Genomic DNA, 15,833 nt, shown 5'->3' on the forward strand with positions numbered 1-15,833 from the left:
ACTGATATTCCTTATGAAAATGAAAACCTCCAAGAGAAACTCCAGTCATGCTCAGACACACTTTCCCCATTGCTTTGCAGCTCAATCTGGCTCAGTTATACTCAACTATCCCAGAGAGTTGTTGGTTTTGAAGATATTTCTACAGTTACTAAGTAGTAGCTGCTGCTGTGTGCCCTTCAGACTAACCCACATTTGACATATTTCACAAAAATTCTCAATCAAATCACTTATCTAGGTTTCTGCTTTTCAAGGGTTCAGCAACAGTGCATTTGAAAATCAAATGTTTTATTCAGCACTTTTACTCTTTATAAATACCAATTGCTTCTGTTTCCCCCCTGCTGTGTTTGTACTTTAAATATGGAGTTGGGTTTTTCTACTCAGAGTTTCAAGAAGTGCTTACTTCTTTGGGTCCGGCATTAAACAAAAATATAAAGAGGAAGACGAGTTTGTTAATTTTATTTTACAGTCTGCTTTTTATTTCTCTGGTCTGGCAGTTATGTAGCATGTTTCCCTCATGAAAGACTCGCTGTATTTCTGTCTACACATATATTTTTGCTGTCATTGTCATTATTGGAATGTCATCAATATGCTGACTTTGTAATAAACGAATTCTTTGACTTTTGAACTTATCTTTTGTATTGTTTTTACGTGTTGGTGTGCATTTCTGCTCAGGTTAATATACAGCCCACAATCGCATTACTTTACATGTTGTGTTTTGTCAGGTTTGTTTGCACACTTACACTTAGTAATGAGGAATTTGGCTCGCTATGAGAAGCTTAACTATAATCCCTTGCATGTTTCGTCTTAAATTTGCATCCAATGATCCGTTTGATAGAAAGAAAGACTTTCTGCAGCCAACATTTGTGCCATTAATTGTCAGCTTTCGAAAAACAAAAAGGTCTACTCAGTGAAACTTTAAGATAAAAATCTTTTATTGCAGGTTGAATACAGAGCAGGTAGAAATGTAGAACAAAATCAGCTTAAGAAAAAGAACATGTTCACATTGATACATAACCAAAAACACTCTTGCTATGTTACACATATTTAAGGCACTTTTAGAAATCTATAATTTGTTGGAAAGCAGCAACAAGAACCAGAAATTATCTCCCAGGGTAGAAATCAAACTTCTCAAAGCTTGAAAGATTAAAGAATTCAAAGTAAATTTTACACAGAGGAATGCACTGACTTGATAGATGTTTTAAGGCAGTGGAAATGTTAGAACACAGACCAAAACACAAGCACTGCCGAGAGTAACAGATGAGTTTTATGACAGTATAAAAGTAGGGGGAGGAACTTTACAGATGAATACTTCCCAGGGTTCCTCAGCACGTCCTATTTAAAGGGGAAATATTAACATTAAGTGTTGCATTAAATCCCTGCCAGATGGATTGTGCCTGGTTGTGATAGAGCTCAAAGCTGCAAGTGTTTCCAAATCCATTTAGGTGTTTTTATAGTTCATTACTTTTAAGTGGAGCATTTAAACTTAAATAAACAAAGACCAAATCAATCTTTTAATCTGCGCTGGCACTTTAATGCGCTGTGTAAATGGGTTGGACATAATCTGTATGTTTGGAATGTGTTCCTTAGAGTTTTGGTCCATTTTCCACTAATACATGCAGTATATTCTGCCACTTAGTCCACAGTGCAACGAATGCTCCAAGACAGATTCCAAACAAGTACAAAATGCACTGGGTTAAGCAGGCAAACTGTAAAAAACACAATAATTCAATGCTCTGAAACTGGAGTTACAGTCGGAAACAGAGCAGCAAATCCATTTTAGGTCTGTAATAAAACTCCCAGAGCTCCAAATACCTCCAAAACCCAATGGAAGACTGTGTGAATGTTTCAACAGGTCCGGCTCAGTCCGAGTCCTCGTCGTCCAAATACTCTTCAGCGTTGCTCTGTGTGCGGGTGATGTCTGAAACACCAGAAATGGACAGTTAACGACAGGAATACTGACATATATTATATTGACATTTCATGGACTCTCAAACCCGGTTGAGAAAAGCAATTTAATTCTGTTCCCAGTATGAGTGTGTGGCCTGTTCTGGTGATACTGTATGTGGGAATGCTGTGAGGCTGCCCCCTAGTGGCAGCTGTACTTACTGCCTCCCTGCTTCCTCCTAATTAGTGAAGCACACATGGGGTTGGTGGCCATCTCAACTGCCAGCTTGTTTTCATTGTTCCTGATGTCTAGCCTCGGATCTGAAAGAAAAATAGTCACATTAAAAGATTTATGCAAAAAGACACAGAAAATGACACAAAGATAAAAATAAATGCCTTATTTAAAGTGTCTTATTTTTCCACGATCCTGAACCACACATTCTTATATCAGGGTTGGTTAAAATCTTTCTGGAGCTCTCTCTCTGTTTTCTCTGCTCTGGTTTGATTTAAATAATCATTTCTTCAAATAATCTAAAACTAAATATAGACAAATAATAATAATAAATAGATAAAGACATTTTTAGATGCTCACCTTTTGTCAGCAGCATTTGCACGATGTCAGAATAACCCTTCCAGGCAGCAGCGTGCAGAGCGGTGTCGCCGAGTTTATTCTGTAACACAAACCCTCATTAAAACTTCATCAAACACAAGTGTAAGGTTGGACAGTATTCAACTAAGATGAGTGACAACGCTGACATTTCAGATGATGATTGACATACACATAACAAACATATAAGATAAATGGTAAGCAGAAATGTTGGAGAGAGTGTGGATCACTGGATTGAGATAACTTACAGGGTTGGGGAAAGGGTGTGTAAAGTCCCACAAGATATATGAGGATATGAGGTCCCACAGCTATTGGGAAATCTTGATGCCTTTCATGTCTGAAACATTTTTTTAAAACCTCACCTGCTGGTTCAGCTCCACGTTTGCCTGGCTTAGCAACAGCTCCACCACATCTGATACGGTAGGAAAAGAAACAGAACTCTGAGTGACAGATTGAGTGACGATTTAAATACACAGATCAAATAACAACCATGCAGGAACAATGGAAAAAAAAACATAACAACTGGCATAGACCAAGTTCCTGTTTCAATCTACTTACTTCAAAACGAATGTGCCTGTCTGTCAAATTTTGAGTAATGAAATTACATTCAGTCACTGCCACAAGAATGTACTGCTCACACATCCCACACACCAGTCTGAACATTTTGTTTGTTACATGAAGCTGCCATTTTTGTGCCCTTAGTCCATATCCAAAAGTAAATCTTATCATGTTTACACCACAGTAATTGATACCTTTATGTCCTCCATGGCATCCCCAGTAGAGGGCGGTGTTTCCAGCTTTATCCAGCCCGTTGATTCCCACTTTGTTCTCCACACATTCCCTCAGCCAGCACAGATTCCCTGTTGAAGTACACAAATATATGAATGAACAGCAACAACATAAAAGATTTTATCAGGGTCAAGGTTGATTTTATTGTTTCCAGACAGACAGAAATGCAGCATCTAAAAAACAGACATCAAACAGGACAAATTCAGATCTGTGGAGAAAGATGTCTCACCTCGTTTGGCTGCTTCGTGCATTGGGTTGTCGATAGACTCTGCGTTCTCAGCCACTAAAACACAAGAAAACAAGGCAATAAGTGCATTATTGAGTTGCTTAAAAGGGTTGAGTCTCCATTAAGTAATATTTTGGCCACTACATTAAAAATGTATTATGTATGCTCACCATAGTTACTTGGAATCAGTCCTGTCTTTCCTCTGCACGTCCCCTTCCACCAGTTAGTGTCACTCTGGGGATAATAGTAACACAAACTTTGTTTCACAGAAGCAAATGAGTCGAGACAACAGGACAAACTAAAATGACAAAAGGACAAAAGCAGTGGAATAAAGACCGAGAAAAGTGCAAACGAAGGGGAGAAAGTGTGGCTTTCTTAAACCAGGCAATAGAAAGCAAAACTGAGATCTCAAAGAAAGGGGAAGAAGAAGTGCAGATCCGGATTTAGACGAGTGGGACGTGAGGATTTGACTTGACTTACTGTGTCAGAGATGTACAAGAAGTCTCCTTCTTCAAAGTACAGCTCGTCTGGCTGAAAAATAAAAACAAAGACATTTGTTGCTTCATTCTCACCTCTAGACTGAATCATTGGGTTTCATTTTTACCCACTTCCTTCCCTCAAATCCTCCCCTCTGTACTCTCCTGTTCACCTGAAACAGCTGAAACAAATGAGGCTGCTTCATGCTTTAACATGGTTTAAATTCTAATTGTTGATGGAGGAATTAAAAGAGGAATTAGTGACAAAGTTTGGTGGTTGAGAATGTTTATTTGCTTTTGCATTTTAGTGCGATTAGTCTTACCTGATTAGATAATCAATTAATCCACAGAAGATGAATTGCAACCGTTTTGATGATTCATTTTTGATTTCAATAATTCACTGGTTCTGGCTTCTCAAATGTGAGATTTGCTCCGTTTTTAACTCTAGTCTAGTTTAAATATCTTTAAGTCTGGGACAAAGCAAGCATAAAGAAGTCCTCACCTTGGGTTCTGAGATATTCTGAGGGATGTATTTATTTTATTTGTAATTTTTTACATTTCAGTGTGAGAGATTGACTAAAAAAAATAAATCTGAGGTATTTTTGTCACGAAAGAAAATATATTCTTTCTTTCTAACAATTTTCGTTTTGAAAATTATCTTCCTCTCCAGTAACTAAACCTAAAGCTTAAGCCCATTTCAATCAATCAATCAATCAAATTTTATTTGTATAGCGCCAAATCATAACCAGGGTTATCTCGAGACACTTTACAGAAAGAGCAGGTCTAGACCGACTCTTTGTTAAGTAGACCGACTCTTTGTTCAACAGGATTCAGATGTAACTCTTCAGTCATAACAAAGAAAATAAGGGCAAGCGACACCAAAGTTCATCATAATCTGTTGTTTCTAGTTATTTCAGCTGACTTCATGAATTTGTTACCACTTCTCTGCTAATCTTGGTTTTTCCCTTCCTGTCAGCATATGTCTGATACTTAGTTTGGTGTAATTAGTATTTCCCCCTGCAAAGATTTATGCTCTTGTTCAATTCGTAAGCTAATCTAAATGTGCAGTATCGGGAGCAATATAACATTTTCTTCATTATAGAGTACAATTACATTCTATATCATGCACTAGCTTTAAATTCATAAACTTGTGCAACAGAAGTTTTTACTACGTAATAACTGCCAATATAACTGCCACCATTACTTCCTGCCTACTTCTGTAAATAACTACTGTAATGTTTTTCTATCAGGTACTTGCATTAACCCTTACACTTTATATTTTCACTTATATTTGACTTGTTTTTTTGCATATCTCTAATTTGTACTATAGTTTTGGAGCTATCTGGCACTATAATTTCCTTCAGGATTAATAAAGTTCTATCTTAAACAGGTTCAGAGGAAGCTTAACATGCTTGCTACCTTTGAGTTTACACATTATAAATAACTCATTAAGTACAGACTGCATATCCACTTCTACCTTTTCATTATATACTTTTAGGTACATTTGAATTTTGATCAAGAACAACTGGACAACAACAATAATCAAATATTTGAAATCAAACATAAGTTCATACCGTTCTGGGGTCAAAGGTGAACAGGGCTCTAAACACCTTGACTTGGCCTGTTGAAGAGAAAACAAACAAATTGCATGTTAGATACCTATTACATCAGCCGTTTTTGTAGCAGGTTAACCTCTCCTCTATATGCATAACAGCGGTGAGCAGAGCACAATGTACTTCTGAATATACTTAAGAGACAGTGAAGTGAAACCACACATGCTTCCACATCACAGCCCTGTAGAATAACCAGCTTATTTTTACTGTAATGAGCCTGCAGGTGAGCGCAGAGGGCATCTTTAATGCGGGTTAACATCAACCATCTCGTCACTAATGCTGATGCTTTTAGCCCTGCCTGAGCGATACAACCCGCACCTGTTTCCAACTGATATTAAACTGATTTTAGTACCTGTGCTCACTAAAAGAACAGCGCTATATCCAACAACAATACACATTTTCACAAACAGCACAGGGACTGAATCTCAGAGCTGATCCTTGTGTGCCCGAGCTGGCTGCCCTCGGGGCCTGACACGACTCGCTGTGGAGTCTGCCGTTAGCTCTGCTACTGGAATGCTACCAGAGTGGTTGTGGCCTTAGCTGACAGCTGAACTAGTTCATGGAGACCTACAAAAGGGCTTAAAGGAACAGTGACATATTTTACAGTTAATCATCTTATAAATGATTCTACCTACTACTGATTGCAAGGACTAAACTATGCCTGAAGTTACAGTATTTAAAGTCTGTTTGTCTGTACATAGATACACACAGTTTACTAAACAGACTGAAGTGCTGGTTACACTTAGGTACCACATTTTTTTGTAGTTTATCAGACTTCTGTTTTCTTTAGCAGCACTTCTACAAAGATAATCTTTTTGCTTTGCATCAGATTTATAGATAAAAATCACTCAGCGCTTCATTCAACTTCCCTTCTAGAGATCTGTCTTGAGAAATGTCAATACCACACTTTCAAACCTAAACATACAGTTCACTTGAAACCTTTAAAAGTTATTTTATCCATTTGTTTTTTTTGTGGTTTTAATCTGATCTTACAAAAGCGTCTTAATAGTTATTGGATGATTTAAATGGCGCATGTGTCTTAGGATATTGTGCAGCACCTTTAAACTTTGTTAAGAAAGGTGGGATACAAATAAAGATTATTATAACCATAAGGATACTACATCTGTTGCAGTACTCTTGCTACAGATCGAGGAATTTAATTTCTCCCTGTCAATCAATAAAAAGACACACTCTTAAGACTGACACAGTTTTTTTCCCCCAGGGGATAAATAAAGTATTTCTGATTCTGGTATTTCGGGTCATATGTTTGTCTATGTATCGGCCAGAATCTGGCAATAAGAGACGCATCATGATTCAGGGCTTTGTGATATATTGCAATTATTAAAATGTATCTTTAGATAAATTGTCAAAACACAAAGAACACGCCACCAGATGCATAAAATCTATGAATTTTCTTCATTCAGTCAGACCAGCAGGATCTGCATCTCTATTTATCACAGTCAATTAGCATTAAAGCTCCTGTGAGGAGTTTTTCACTGGTTATGAAACAGACTGAAGTCAAATCTGTTTCCTCTATATGACCTACAAAACCAAAACAGACCATCAGCAACAAGATTGATTTGATTTATACAGTAATTCTAATGGCTGAAATCATTGCAATAATTTCTGCTACACTGTGCAATATTATCTTATTCTGGTTGTTAATGATGCTACACACCATGTGTATGTTCTGACTTTTCTGTGCAGAAAAATAATCCCTGAATATCTTTCGACAAGAAAAAATGTGTACATAGCGTAAATATTTTTTAAATTATTTTGTTACTGTCATTATTTATATTGTCATATTCTTTAATCTTTTTATTGCCACCTACTTTTTGTCTTTTTTATTACTTAAGTACTTTATTCAATTTGCTTGTTTTGTGAGCTGCTGTAACGAGTAAATTTGCCCTTTGGGGGATCAATTAAGCTTATCTTATCTTATCTGAAACTGCTGGCGAGGGGTCGGTGTCAGATCTAGCGGGTAACTGCACGATGCCTTTGTTTACATTTTCAAGGGTAAAAATGTAAAGTAAGTGATACATATGACTGTTAAAGAAAGCAGGAGGATTAAAAAGCATCAGCAAAGAGATAAGAGCTACGGCTTTGTCTACAGGGGGCGCCGAAATCAACACAAACCAAAAGTTCCTCAAAGGAGCTTTAAACATCACAGCACTACTTTTTTGTAACCTGCACAAAGGAATTAACATGTGCCTATCAGTTACAAATAACTGCATGTGGAACTATCGATTCAAAATCTTGATACAGCATCACAAAAGATAAAAAGTGTGTGAATATTTCCCTACACCACTAGTAGTAGGGAAGGCTAGATAAGGCTGGGTCTTCTGTCTGCTGTTTTTTTTCTTAAGCTAACAGGCCTAAATGTTGGGAAGTTTGTAATTCCCCTCTGCTGTTGCTCAGGGTTTCTATTTAGCTAACACTGTCTCAGTGTGTGAGTGAGAGGGGCTGCACAAACCTCGCTCTGTTCACCACAGCAGCATGTCTCGTCTGCAGGCCCGGTCATGTCGCTCACTAAACACAAAAGCTCTGTGCTGACGAGTCTGTGCATTTTAAAGCCTTGAGCACATACTAGCATCTATTAAGGCTAAATAAATCAAAAAACGAAGACAAATGTATCCTCAGTGTGTCGAGAAAATTGTCAGTTTGTTTCATTTGCTTGTGGGTTTTTGATGATTTCCAGCTGTTATTTTATTGCAAAACATCTCCCACAGCTCTACGTGTCTGATCTTGGTGGCTGCTTGATTCCCCATTCCTGCTGGAAGCCCAACCCATAGACCTCACCATGTAAGCCTCCAAAAATACGACACTGAGAGGCCAAAAACTATAATGTTTTAAACCACAGAATGCACACAGCTCCATAGTGCTGCTCTTCAAAGTGAAGTATATCTCTTCTAAAGGGAAAAAATATTTAGTTCACTAGGGCCTCAATTTAAAACCACCACCACATACAGCTAAAATACATCTACCGGAAGCTACGCTCGGTCTGATAAAACTCATCCAGGCAGAAAATCCTCAGCTGTCAGATAATCAAATTGCATGATTACTGGTGGTGGCTCTCAATGTGTCCAATAAGACAAGCAGACCAACCTGCCATCTGTTATGAAAGATGATCTCACCTGCCGTTACAACCAGGTAAAATGACATGGAGCTGACTCACGAATAACAATTAAGAGTATGAATGAAAATGACACATCCATATCCATTGCTCCAGTTTTGTGCTCCTCTGTTTTCACAGGGCCACAGCTAGCAGGACAAACATCACATGCATGTCTGATGAAAACATTTTCTTTTAAACCTCTTTTGCACCAGATGCCACCTGAATAATTACTTAAATGCAAGTTTAATAGATAAAACTACCAGCTAAGACTGATGTGGTATAGAAGCTGTAAATAATACACCCTTTATGACTAAACACATTTTGTGAGGGCTATTGTGTTCCTGTTATTGTGTCCATTTTATTTTGAGTATATCCATAAGATATTAAATAAATGGAACACCTCTCAGTATAATGTGCTAGTGCAGCAGCAACATACAGGATAAAACCTAACATTATACTTTACAAATGTTTTAATTTAGGGCTGTTTAATTACATTGCCTTAGGTTTAATAGGTGGATTTTTTGCTTCTCACAACAGTGTAGAATGTTTATTTTTTTGCATGGCAAAAAGTACATGATTTTTAGGCAAAATTTGTGAAATTGCACTTTCTCTCATGTGATCAAATAGAAATTTTAGGGAAGTGTTATTTAGTTTTGCAAGCATTAGGAGGCTACAGTTTGGACCCCACTGGCAACTGGCAACTGTGAAGAACGTTCAGTTTGTTTTCTGTTGCTTTCCACATGTGAAAATACTTGTACCAACACATGTTGCACAAACACAATCTACAGTAGAATATGATTTCACCATATTATTTGCATTTTAGTACAAAAGCAACATGTGCTAGGACTTCACATTTTTTGAGTAGCACCCACCACTTCCTTATCTCCGGGATGGAGTTAGCAGAATAGAAAGACACTTTGCTTGCAGGAAGTCACAATGATGTCAATGACCATATAGATTCATCATCACCACTTAACCTACGACCTAAAGCCGCTGGATGACAGCAGACTCCTTGCACGAGTGATGGAAATAGGGAAGTCACCGAGGCCTGCTGCTGAGAGCTGGATCCTCCTGTCAATCAGCCCTGAAGGCACTTTTACCAACTCCCTTTTACTCCTGCTCCAGTCTATAATAATCGGTATTGTTGTTAATCAGAGTTTATGAGCTTTTATTTGATTGATAATTAAAGTTTTCACAGACTAATGACAAAAATAGGTACATTTCTCTAACTTAGCAGTACTCACCGCCCGCCCATTAACGTTCAGATTACATGACCAACAAGGTGTGCTGTCTTCGCAGGAGACTCAGCTGTTTTGGCTAATTTTAAACATTAAATCTTTACAGCGGAAGTCTTACCTGGCTTGGCCGGCTTGGGAGGAGGCTTCGACATTTGTGAGGCACAGAGATAGTAGAAAATTAAACGCGCTGTGAGTTATTCCAGTCAGAAAACGTCGCTAAACTGTGGAGCACTTTACTATTTCTGACAATGAGGAAGTGCAGCAGCACGACAGGCTACGCGGAAAAGTTCGAGTGCGCATGCGCAAAGTAAGAAGCATAGATAGACAGATAGATAGATAGATAGACAGATAGATAGATAGATAGATAGATAGATAGATAGATAGATAGATAGATAGATACCTTTATTTCTTTTGGTATTATTTTACTTTATCTCACTATGTAAAAACGTGTTGTTGTTTTTTTTACTGTATCCTACACTATATATCAACATTTATTCATCTATTTCTATCAAAGATAAACATTTTTTGTAATGTGTCTCATGATGGCTCCATACGCTAAACTATTTAAACTCCAAACTTTCTGCAGAATGTTTTTAATCTGTTTAAACGCCTTTTTGTTTGTCTTATTCCATAATAATGTACTTTTAATTGTTTTTGTTTTGTTTTTTTCATCCAACAACATAACTATTCTTCCTTTACTTAGATCTTGACAAAAAGAGAACATTTGTAAAACACTTGAATTTATGGAGTAGGCTATATTTACTTTTCTTTTCATCAATGAGCAGGTCTTGATGACGTAGCAGCTGCGTTAGCGAATCAGGAGCCTCCAATAGGAAAAGCGTGAGAGGAGTTGTTGCAGCACTAGCCTCTAGCATGCCTGTGAAGAAGTTAACAGAAAATATAAGATGGTAACTAATTTGTTTTTACCAGTTTGATTTATTGAAAACTTTCTAACGAGCGGTCACAACAAGCCGACATGAAGACACTGGTTGTGGGAGTTGGTGGGTAAGTAGCAGGTCGGGATGTCGCTTAAAACTCTGTTGCTGCTGTGATGACAAACATGCAAGGGATTCCTTTTATTGTTCTCTTTTGTCCACACATGGCCTGCTGGAACTCAGATAGACTTATTCATGCATACTTTTATACTTTATTAGCCAGATAGGTCAGTTTCAGCCTTTTTTTTTTAATGTAGTAGTGTGAAATACAGGGAGACAAGACAACAGGTCACATATGGGAGTCACTGGGTCCAGGGACGCCAGCAGATCAATACAGCATGTGACTAGCATTTGCCAGAAAAGACTGATAAGATTGTTTATTTACAGATAAAGTGTGTCTGTGTGATAAAGTCCTGAGACTCAGAGAGATAAAGGAAACTGTCCGTCTGTTATTGTCTTTTTTGGCCTATTTTACACAGACAGACATGCCTGAGGGTGTTATGAAAATTAAGGTTAGTTGGGAAAATTGACATATTCTTTTTTTTTCACTGTTTATAGATGCTAAACACTGAATATTTCAGCATTTGTTATTGTCAAATTAAGTGTTGGCATATAGACAATACACACGCATCTCTTTTTGCAGAGTTCCCCAATGTGACTTGTTGTGTTTAAATTACCATTTACCCGGCTAAAGGACATGTTTCACTTCCTTTGTGGTGTGAAAGTGTGTAGCACTACGGACCACACCCTGCATACATTGTTGTGTGAGTGGTTTGGTTTGGTCGAACGTTGGCTTTGTTGCACCTAGAACCACACGTAACAGTGATGTCAAAGCGTACCCACCACAGCCTGTCACATAGACTAATGGGTTTTTGAGGCTGATGACGACATTCAAATTTGATTTTTAAAAATGTGATAAGAATATAAAGGTTTATATATCTATATTAGAAATTGTGACCAAAATAAGTCTTGAGGGACATTTTACACTCAATACATTTTATTCATTTACACTCGTAACCAGTTTTGATGAGGATCCTGTACATTTCTTTTATTTCAATTATTATAACCAAGATGTGTACTAAGCAGGCAATTTAATGTGATACAGTGATACATCCTCTATAAGCTACTATTGGCTGATTCCACTGATAAGGCGACCAATAGCAGGCTTTACAGTATGCACACAGTCTACAGTGAGTCAGATGGGTTTCTGGTGCTGACACACCCTGGAGTGCGCTTGTACATCAAACCACCAGAGGTCAGCAAAAACATACTTTTCGGATGGTCACATCAACAACGACACTCAGTTATTTCAGGAATTTCTGTTAGACTTTTGTGAAGAAGTTTGGTGAAAATAAGAAACAATATATATACATATATATTGGTGCCGATTCAAAATGTTCTTATCAATATATACTGGGTTTTCTTTTCAGGATGACCAATGGAGGAAAATCTACTCTTTCCATGAGTCTACACCAGCAGATACCAAACAGCTGCATCATTGCACAGGACTCATATTTTAAGGTAGATACAGATCCCTGCTATAAATCTTATCACTGCTGTTCTACAGTTATTCTGGAAACTTTGGAGCTTGAAGTTATACCAGTGATTGCTCTTTTCTTCAGGATGACTCTGTGGTACCAGTGGACAGCCATGGCTTTAAGCAATATGACAGTAAGGACACTTCATTTACAAAAACAGGGAAAATCCTCACATTTTAGAAGCTGAAACCAGAAAATGATAATTTGCTTAAATGTTTGATCATTATCAGACTTGTACATGCACTTTTACGTCTGTTCTGTTTCAGTGCTCGATGCTCTCCACATGGACACGATGATGACCAACGTAGACTCGTGGAGAAGAGATCCTGAGTCGTTCCTGAGGCAGTGCAAACTGAACTCTGAGCAAACACCACCAGAGGATGAGGACGTGTTTGTGCTGATCGTGGAAGGATTCCTTATTTTTAACCACAGGTACACAGGAAATTCATGTTTTTATATTGGTTTGAGATCGCTTAAAATTAAAGGAAATGATAATACAGCCCGTTACATTCTAGGAAATTTGGTTTCCAATTTAAATTATTATACGCAATTGCTTACCAGCTGAATATATAAAAAAAATGGTGACCTTTTTTATTTAAAGCATTTAATTAAACATTTCTGGAAAAGAGTTGCCACCAATAAATAAATAAAGAACTTTAATGAGGCTTTTGTTTTATGGAGGTTCCTCAGGAAATCATCAACACAAAGTCAACACAACCCTGCAAAAAGAAACTACCTAAGCACCATCTTTATGTACCCCATAATCATATTTCATATATGATTAGGATATATTCATAGAAATTATTATGAAACTACAGACATTCAAAATATAGGGTCACTGTTAAATGACACGTAAATAAACAGTTAAAATACTGTGATTAATCCTCATGTAGGATTTAAGCCTAAACAGTTTAAACTGTTTTTGGTTACTTCTTTTACTTTTGGAAAGTTACTCTCCAAAAACAGCTTTAATGATCTAAAGACTTAACTCTTAATAAGAGCAATATGATACTCTAGGTCAAAACGCTCTAACTATCTGATATTTATTTGTGCTTTACCTCTCCAGGTCTCTGAACGAGCTATTTGACAAAAGGTACTTCATGGAAATACCTTATGAAGTCTGCAAGAAGAGACGAAGGTGTTACGTTCTATCATCTGTTAAATTTCCTGCTCATTTCTCTCTATTTTTATCAGCGTTGTTTGCATTAAACCTTTTATCTCTCATTAAATATGTTTCCTTTTCATTTCAATTTTTTATTTTGTTTGAGCTGAGAAAAAGTTTTTTCCTTTGTCATTTGATCTGTGTTGCTGTCTTTGATTGACAGTTCGAGGGTGTACAATCCTCCTGATCCACCTGGCTACTTTGACGGACACGTGTGGCCGATGTACCTGAAGAACCGGCGGGAGATGGAGAGCATTGTGTCTGAAATAGGTGAGCATCCAGTCAAAGGTGACATATGTACAGGATGAAAGAAACCCAACAGTAATAATGAGACAGTTGTAACTGTAGCTGAAGTGCCAGTATTTGACTCAATGAATGTGTTCCTCTGTGGTTTTCAGTGATTCTGGATGGACTGAAGCCAAAGGAGGAGCTGCTGGCTGCTGTGTGTAAAGATGTTTATCAGGAAATAAGAAGGCTCATGGGTAAGTTGTTGTTTTATGTTGGGAGTTTCTGCAAAATAAACTTCAGAAGGAAAACAACATTTATTTCTGAAAATTTCCAACATTTTATGTTTTCAATTATTTCCTTGTTTTGCAGCTGTGAACAGTACTTTAACTTGTGATGCACATTTGATCATGGGACGATAGTGTACTTCCACAGCACACTCACAAATCAAGTGTTTGTAGCATGCGTACTGACGTACTGTGAGCACAATAGGATGTGTAGGAGATAGCAAGGAAAAGGCCCCAAAGGCAGATAAGACTTTAGCCTTGAATGTGATTATGGAGGCCTTTTAGTTATTTAACTTTAAAGCTTTTATTTTTTAAGATGATGATGATGATTTCATAATAATTGTGTGTGTTTTGTGTTTGCAGATAAAGACTGAACGGCTGGAGTTTTACGTGTTTACTCTTTTGAAGATGGAATCTGCTGCTCACATGGATGTCAGGAAAGTTCATTTATTTTAGACTAATGTTTAAAGACAGAAAGAGTTACTAATTTCTATGTAGTATTTTTAGTAGTAGAAGTACAAATAGTATAATAGTACAAATAGAACAATAACTGTGAAAGAGAGTTAACAGACGATGTAGCGTTTGAAACTGTCCGGCTGGAGACTGGACAGGAACATAGATTAACATTAACCTGATGTTTTTGTCTTTACACTAATGGATGTATTTTAAAGTGAGAAAAGGTTTTAATAATGTATGAAGGATTTTAACCAGAAATCTGACTCTTTTTTTATCTACCCTTGTATGTACATAAACATATAACATACTTATTTTTTGTAATGTAGCACTGCATAAAGAAATACTAATGTGTGCATCATTACTAAAGATCAGTTACAAAGACTTCATCACTCATACTTGAATATATAGTTGTATTAAACAATCATAGTCGCATAAAGTTTGGATGAGCCTCTTTTTTTGTTTCACATGATTCGTTAAAGCTTTTTCATTAGTTAGTGAGCACGCTGCAGCATTTTACTGCCAAATATACCTGAAACCACAATGTCAGCTTATAGGATAATCTATGTTTTACTTGTTTTCTGTTTCAGGGTTTCATGATCTAGTTACCCAAATATTGAAACATTTTGCCACGAAGAGCTTTAGCTCAGTTTTATCAAAAGTGCCAACTTTTTACTTTGTCAACCAAATTCCTTTCTTTCTATGATCTTTCCTTTTGCCCTTCTGTCTTTCGCCTTATCCTTTCATTCCCATTCTTCTCTTCTATCCTCCTCTTTCTTTCTTTCTTTCTTTCTTTCTTCAACCTTCTTTTTTAAACTTGACTGCACCTTTGTCAAAATATTCTTTACTCAAGGAACACTAATTATCTTTAAACCACATCTTTGCCGGGGAAAATCTGCTCTGCTTTTTTACAACATGTCTCGTGTCTCCTCCTGTTACTCAATCTGTGAAGAAATCTTGTCGATATAAGAAAATGCAAATGTTTTTAGGAAACTATTGCATCAGTAGGAGGCAAGGATATTATGCAACCCCCCAAAAAATGCAGATTTTGTAACAGTGAAAAAACTGTCGGCACAGCATTTGTGGAATCAGGTCTTTGCATGTATCTCTTTAAAACAGACAAACACAGAGTGATAACCAGGATGTTACAGGAGCGTTTGTTAGAGCAGGTGCTCTTTAAGAAAGTTTGGCCTCAGTTGTCAGTCTGTGCACTCCTCTGCAGAAAGCCTCCACCTTTATTATCCTATAAATAGAAACCCTGCTTTCATTTTCAGCCTGAAACCTG

The 15,833-nt window shown here is 37.2% G+C and overlaps 2 protein-coding genes across 2 annotated transcripts; one reads left to right on the forward strand and one right to left on the reverse strand.

The window, feature by feature from the left end:
* Positions 1 to 1,775: 1,775 nt before the first annotated feature.
* On the reverse strand, positions 1,776 to 10,205 carry ostf1 (osteoclast stimulating factor 1). The gene is made up of 10 exons (XM_069683023.1): positions 10,067 to 10,205; positions 5,557 to 5,603; positions 3,987 to 4,037; positions 3,677 to 3,740; positions 3,510 to 3,563; positions 3,244 to 3,351; positions 2,854 to 2,903; positions 2,477 to 2,555; positions 2,107 to 2,205; positions 1,776 to 1,918 (listed from the first exon to the last, which is right to left on the reverse strand). Exons 1-10 carry the CDS (start codon positions 10,098 to 10,100, stop codon positions 1,860 to 1,862), a joined length of 645 nt encoding a protein of 214 aa, XP_069539124.1. The 5' UTR covers positions 10,101 to 10,205; the 3' UTR covers positions 1,776 to 1,859.
* Positions 10,206 to 10,924: 719 nt separating this feature from the next.
* On the forward strand, positions 10,925 to 14,933 carry nmrk1 (nicotinamide riboside kinase 1). The gene is made up of 8 exons (XM_069683462.1): positions 10,925 to 10,953; positions 12,314 to 12,404; positions 12,506 to 12,554; positions 12,688 to 12,853; positions 13,488 to 13,559; positions 13,747 to 13,853; positions 13,982 to 14,065; positions 14,459 to 14,933. The coding sequence occupies exons 1-8, from the start codon at positions 10,925 to 10,927 to the stop codon at positions 14,467 to 14,469; spliced, it is 609 nt and encodes a 202-aa protein (XP_069539563.1). The 3' UTR covers positions 14,470 to 14,933.
* Positions 14,934 to 15,833: the final 900 nt, after the last annotated feature.

The sequence above is a fragment of the Semicossyphus pulcher genome, unplaced genomic scaffold, assembly GCF_022749685.1.
Source record: "Semicossyphus pulcher isolate SPU_LCO1_2020_fin unplaced genomic scaffold, fSemPul1.0.p SCAF_6, whole genome shotgun sequence".
Classification (NCBI taxonomy): Eukaryota; Metazoa; Chordata; class Actinopteri; order Labriformes; family Labridae; genus Semicossyphus; species Semicossyphus pulcher.

Bases quoted from the DNA above. Each gene is read 5' to 3' on its own strand.
- ostf1 (XM_069683023.1), bottom strand. From the start codon at position 10,100: ATGTCGAAGCCTCCTCCCAAGCCGGCCAAGCCAG. The intron at 5,604-10,066 runs GTAAGACTTCCG...TCTCTTCAACAG, and splicing joins TCCCAAGCCGGCCAAGCCAG to GCCAAGTCAAGGTGTTTAGA. The intron at 3,564-3,676 runs GTGAGCATACAT...CTTGTGTTTTAG, and splicing joins ACTGATTCCAAGTAACTATG to TGGCTGAGAACGCAGAGTCT.
- nmrk1 (XM_069683462.1), top strand. From the start codon at position 10,925: ATGAAGACACTGGTTGTGGGAGTTGGTGG. The intron at 12,555-12,687 runs GTAAGGACACTT...GTTCTGTTTCAG, and splicing joins TGGCTTTAAGCAATATGACA to TGCTCGATGCTCTCCACATG. The intron at 13,560-13,746 runs GTGTTACGTTCT...TTTGATTGACAG, and splicing joins GTCTGCAAGAAGAGACGAAG to TTCGAGGGTGTACAATCCTC.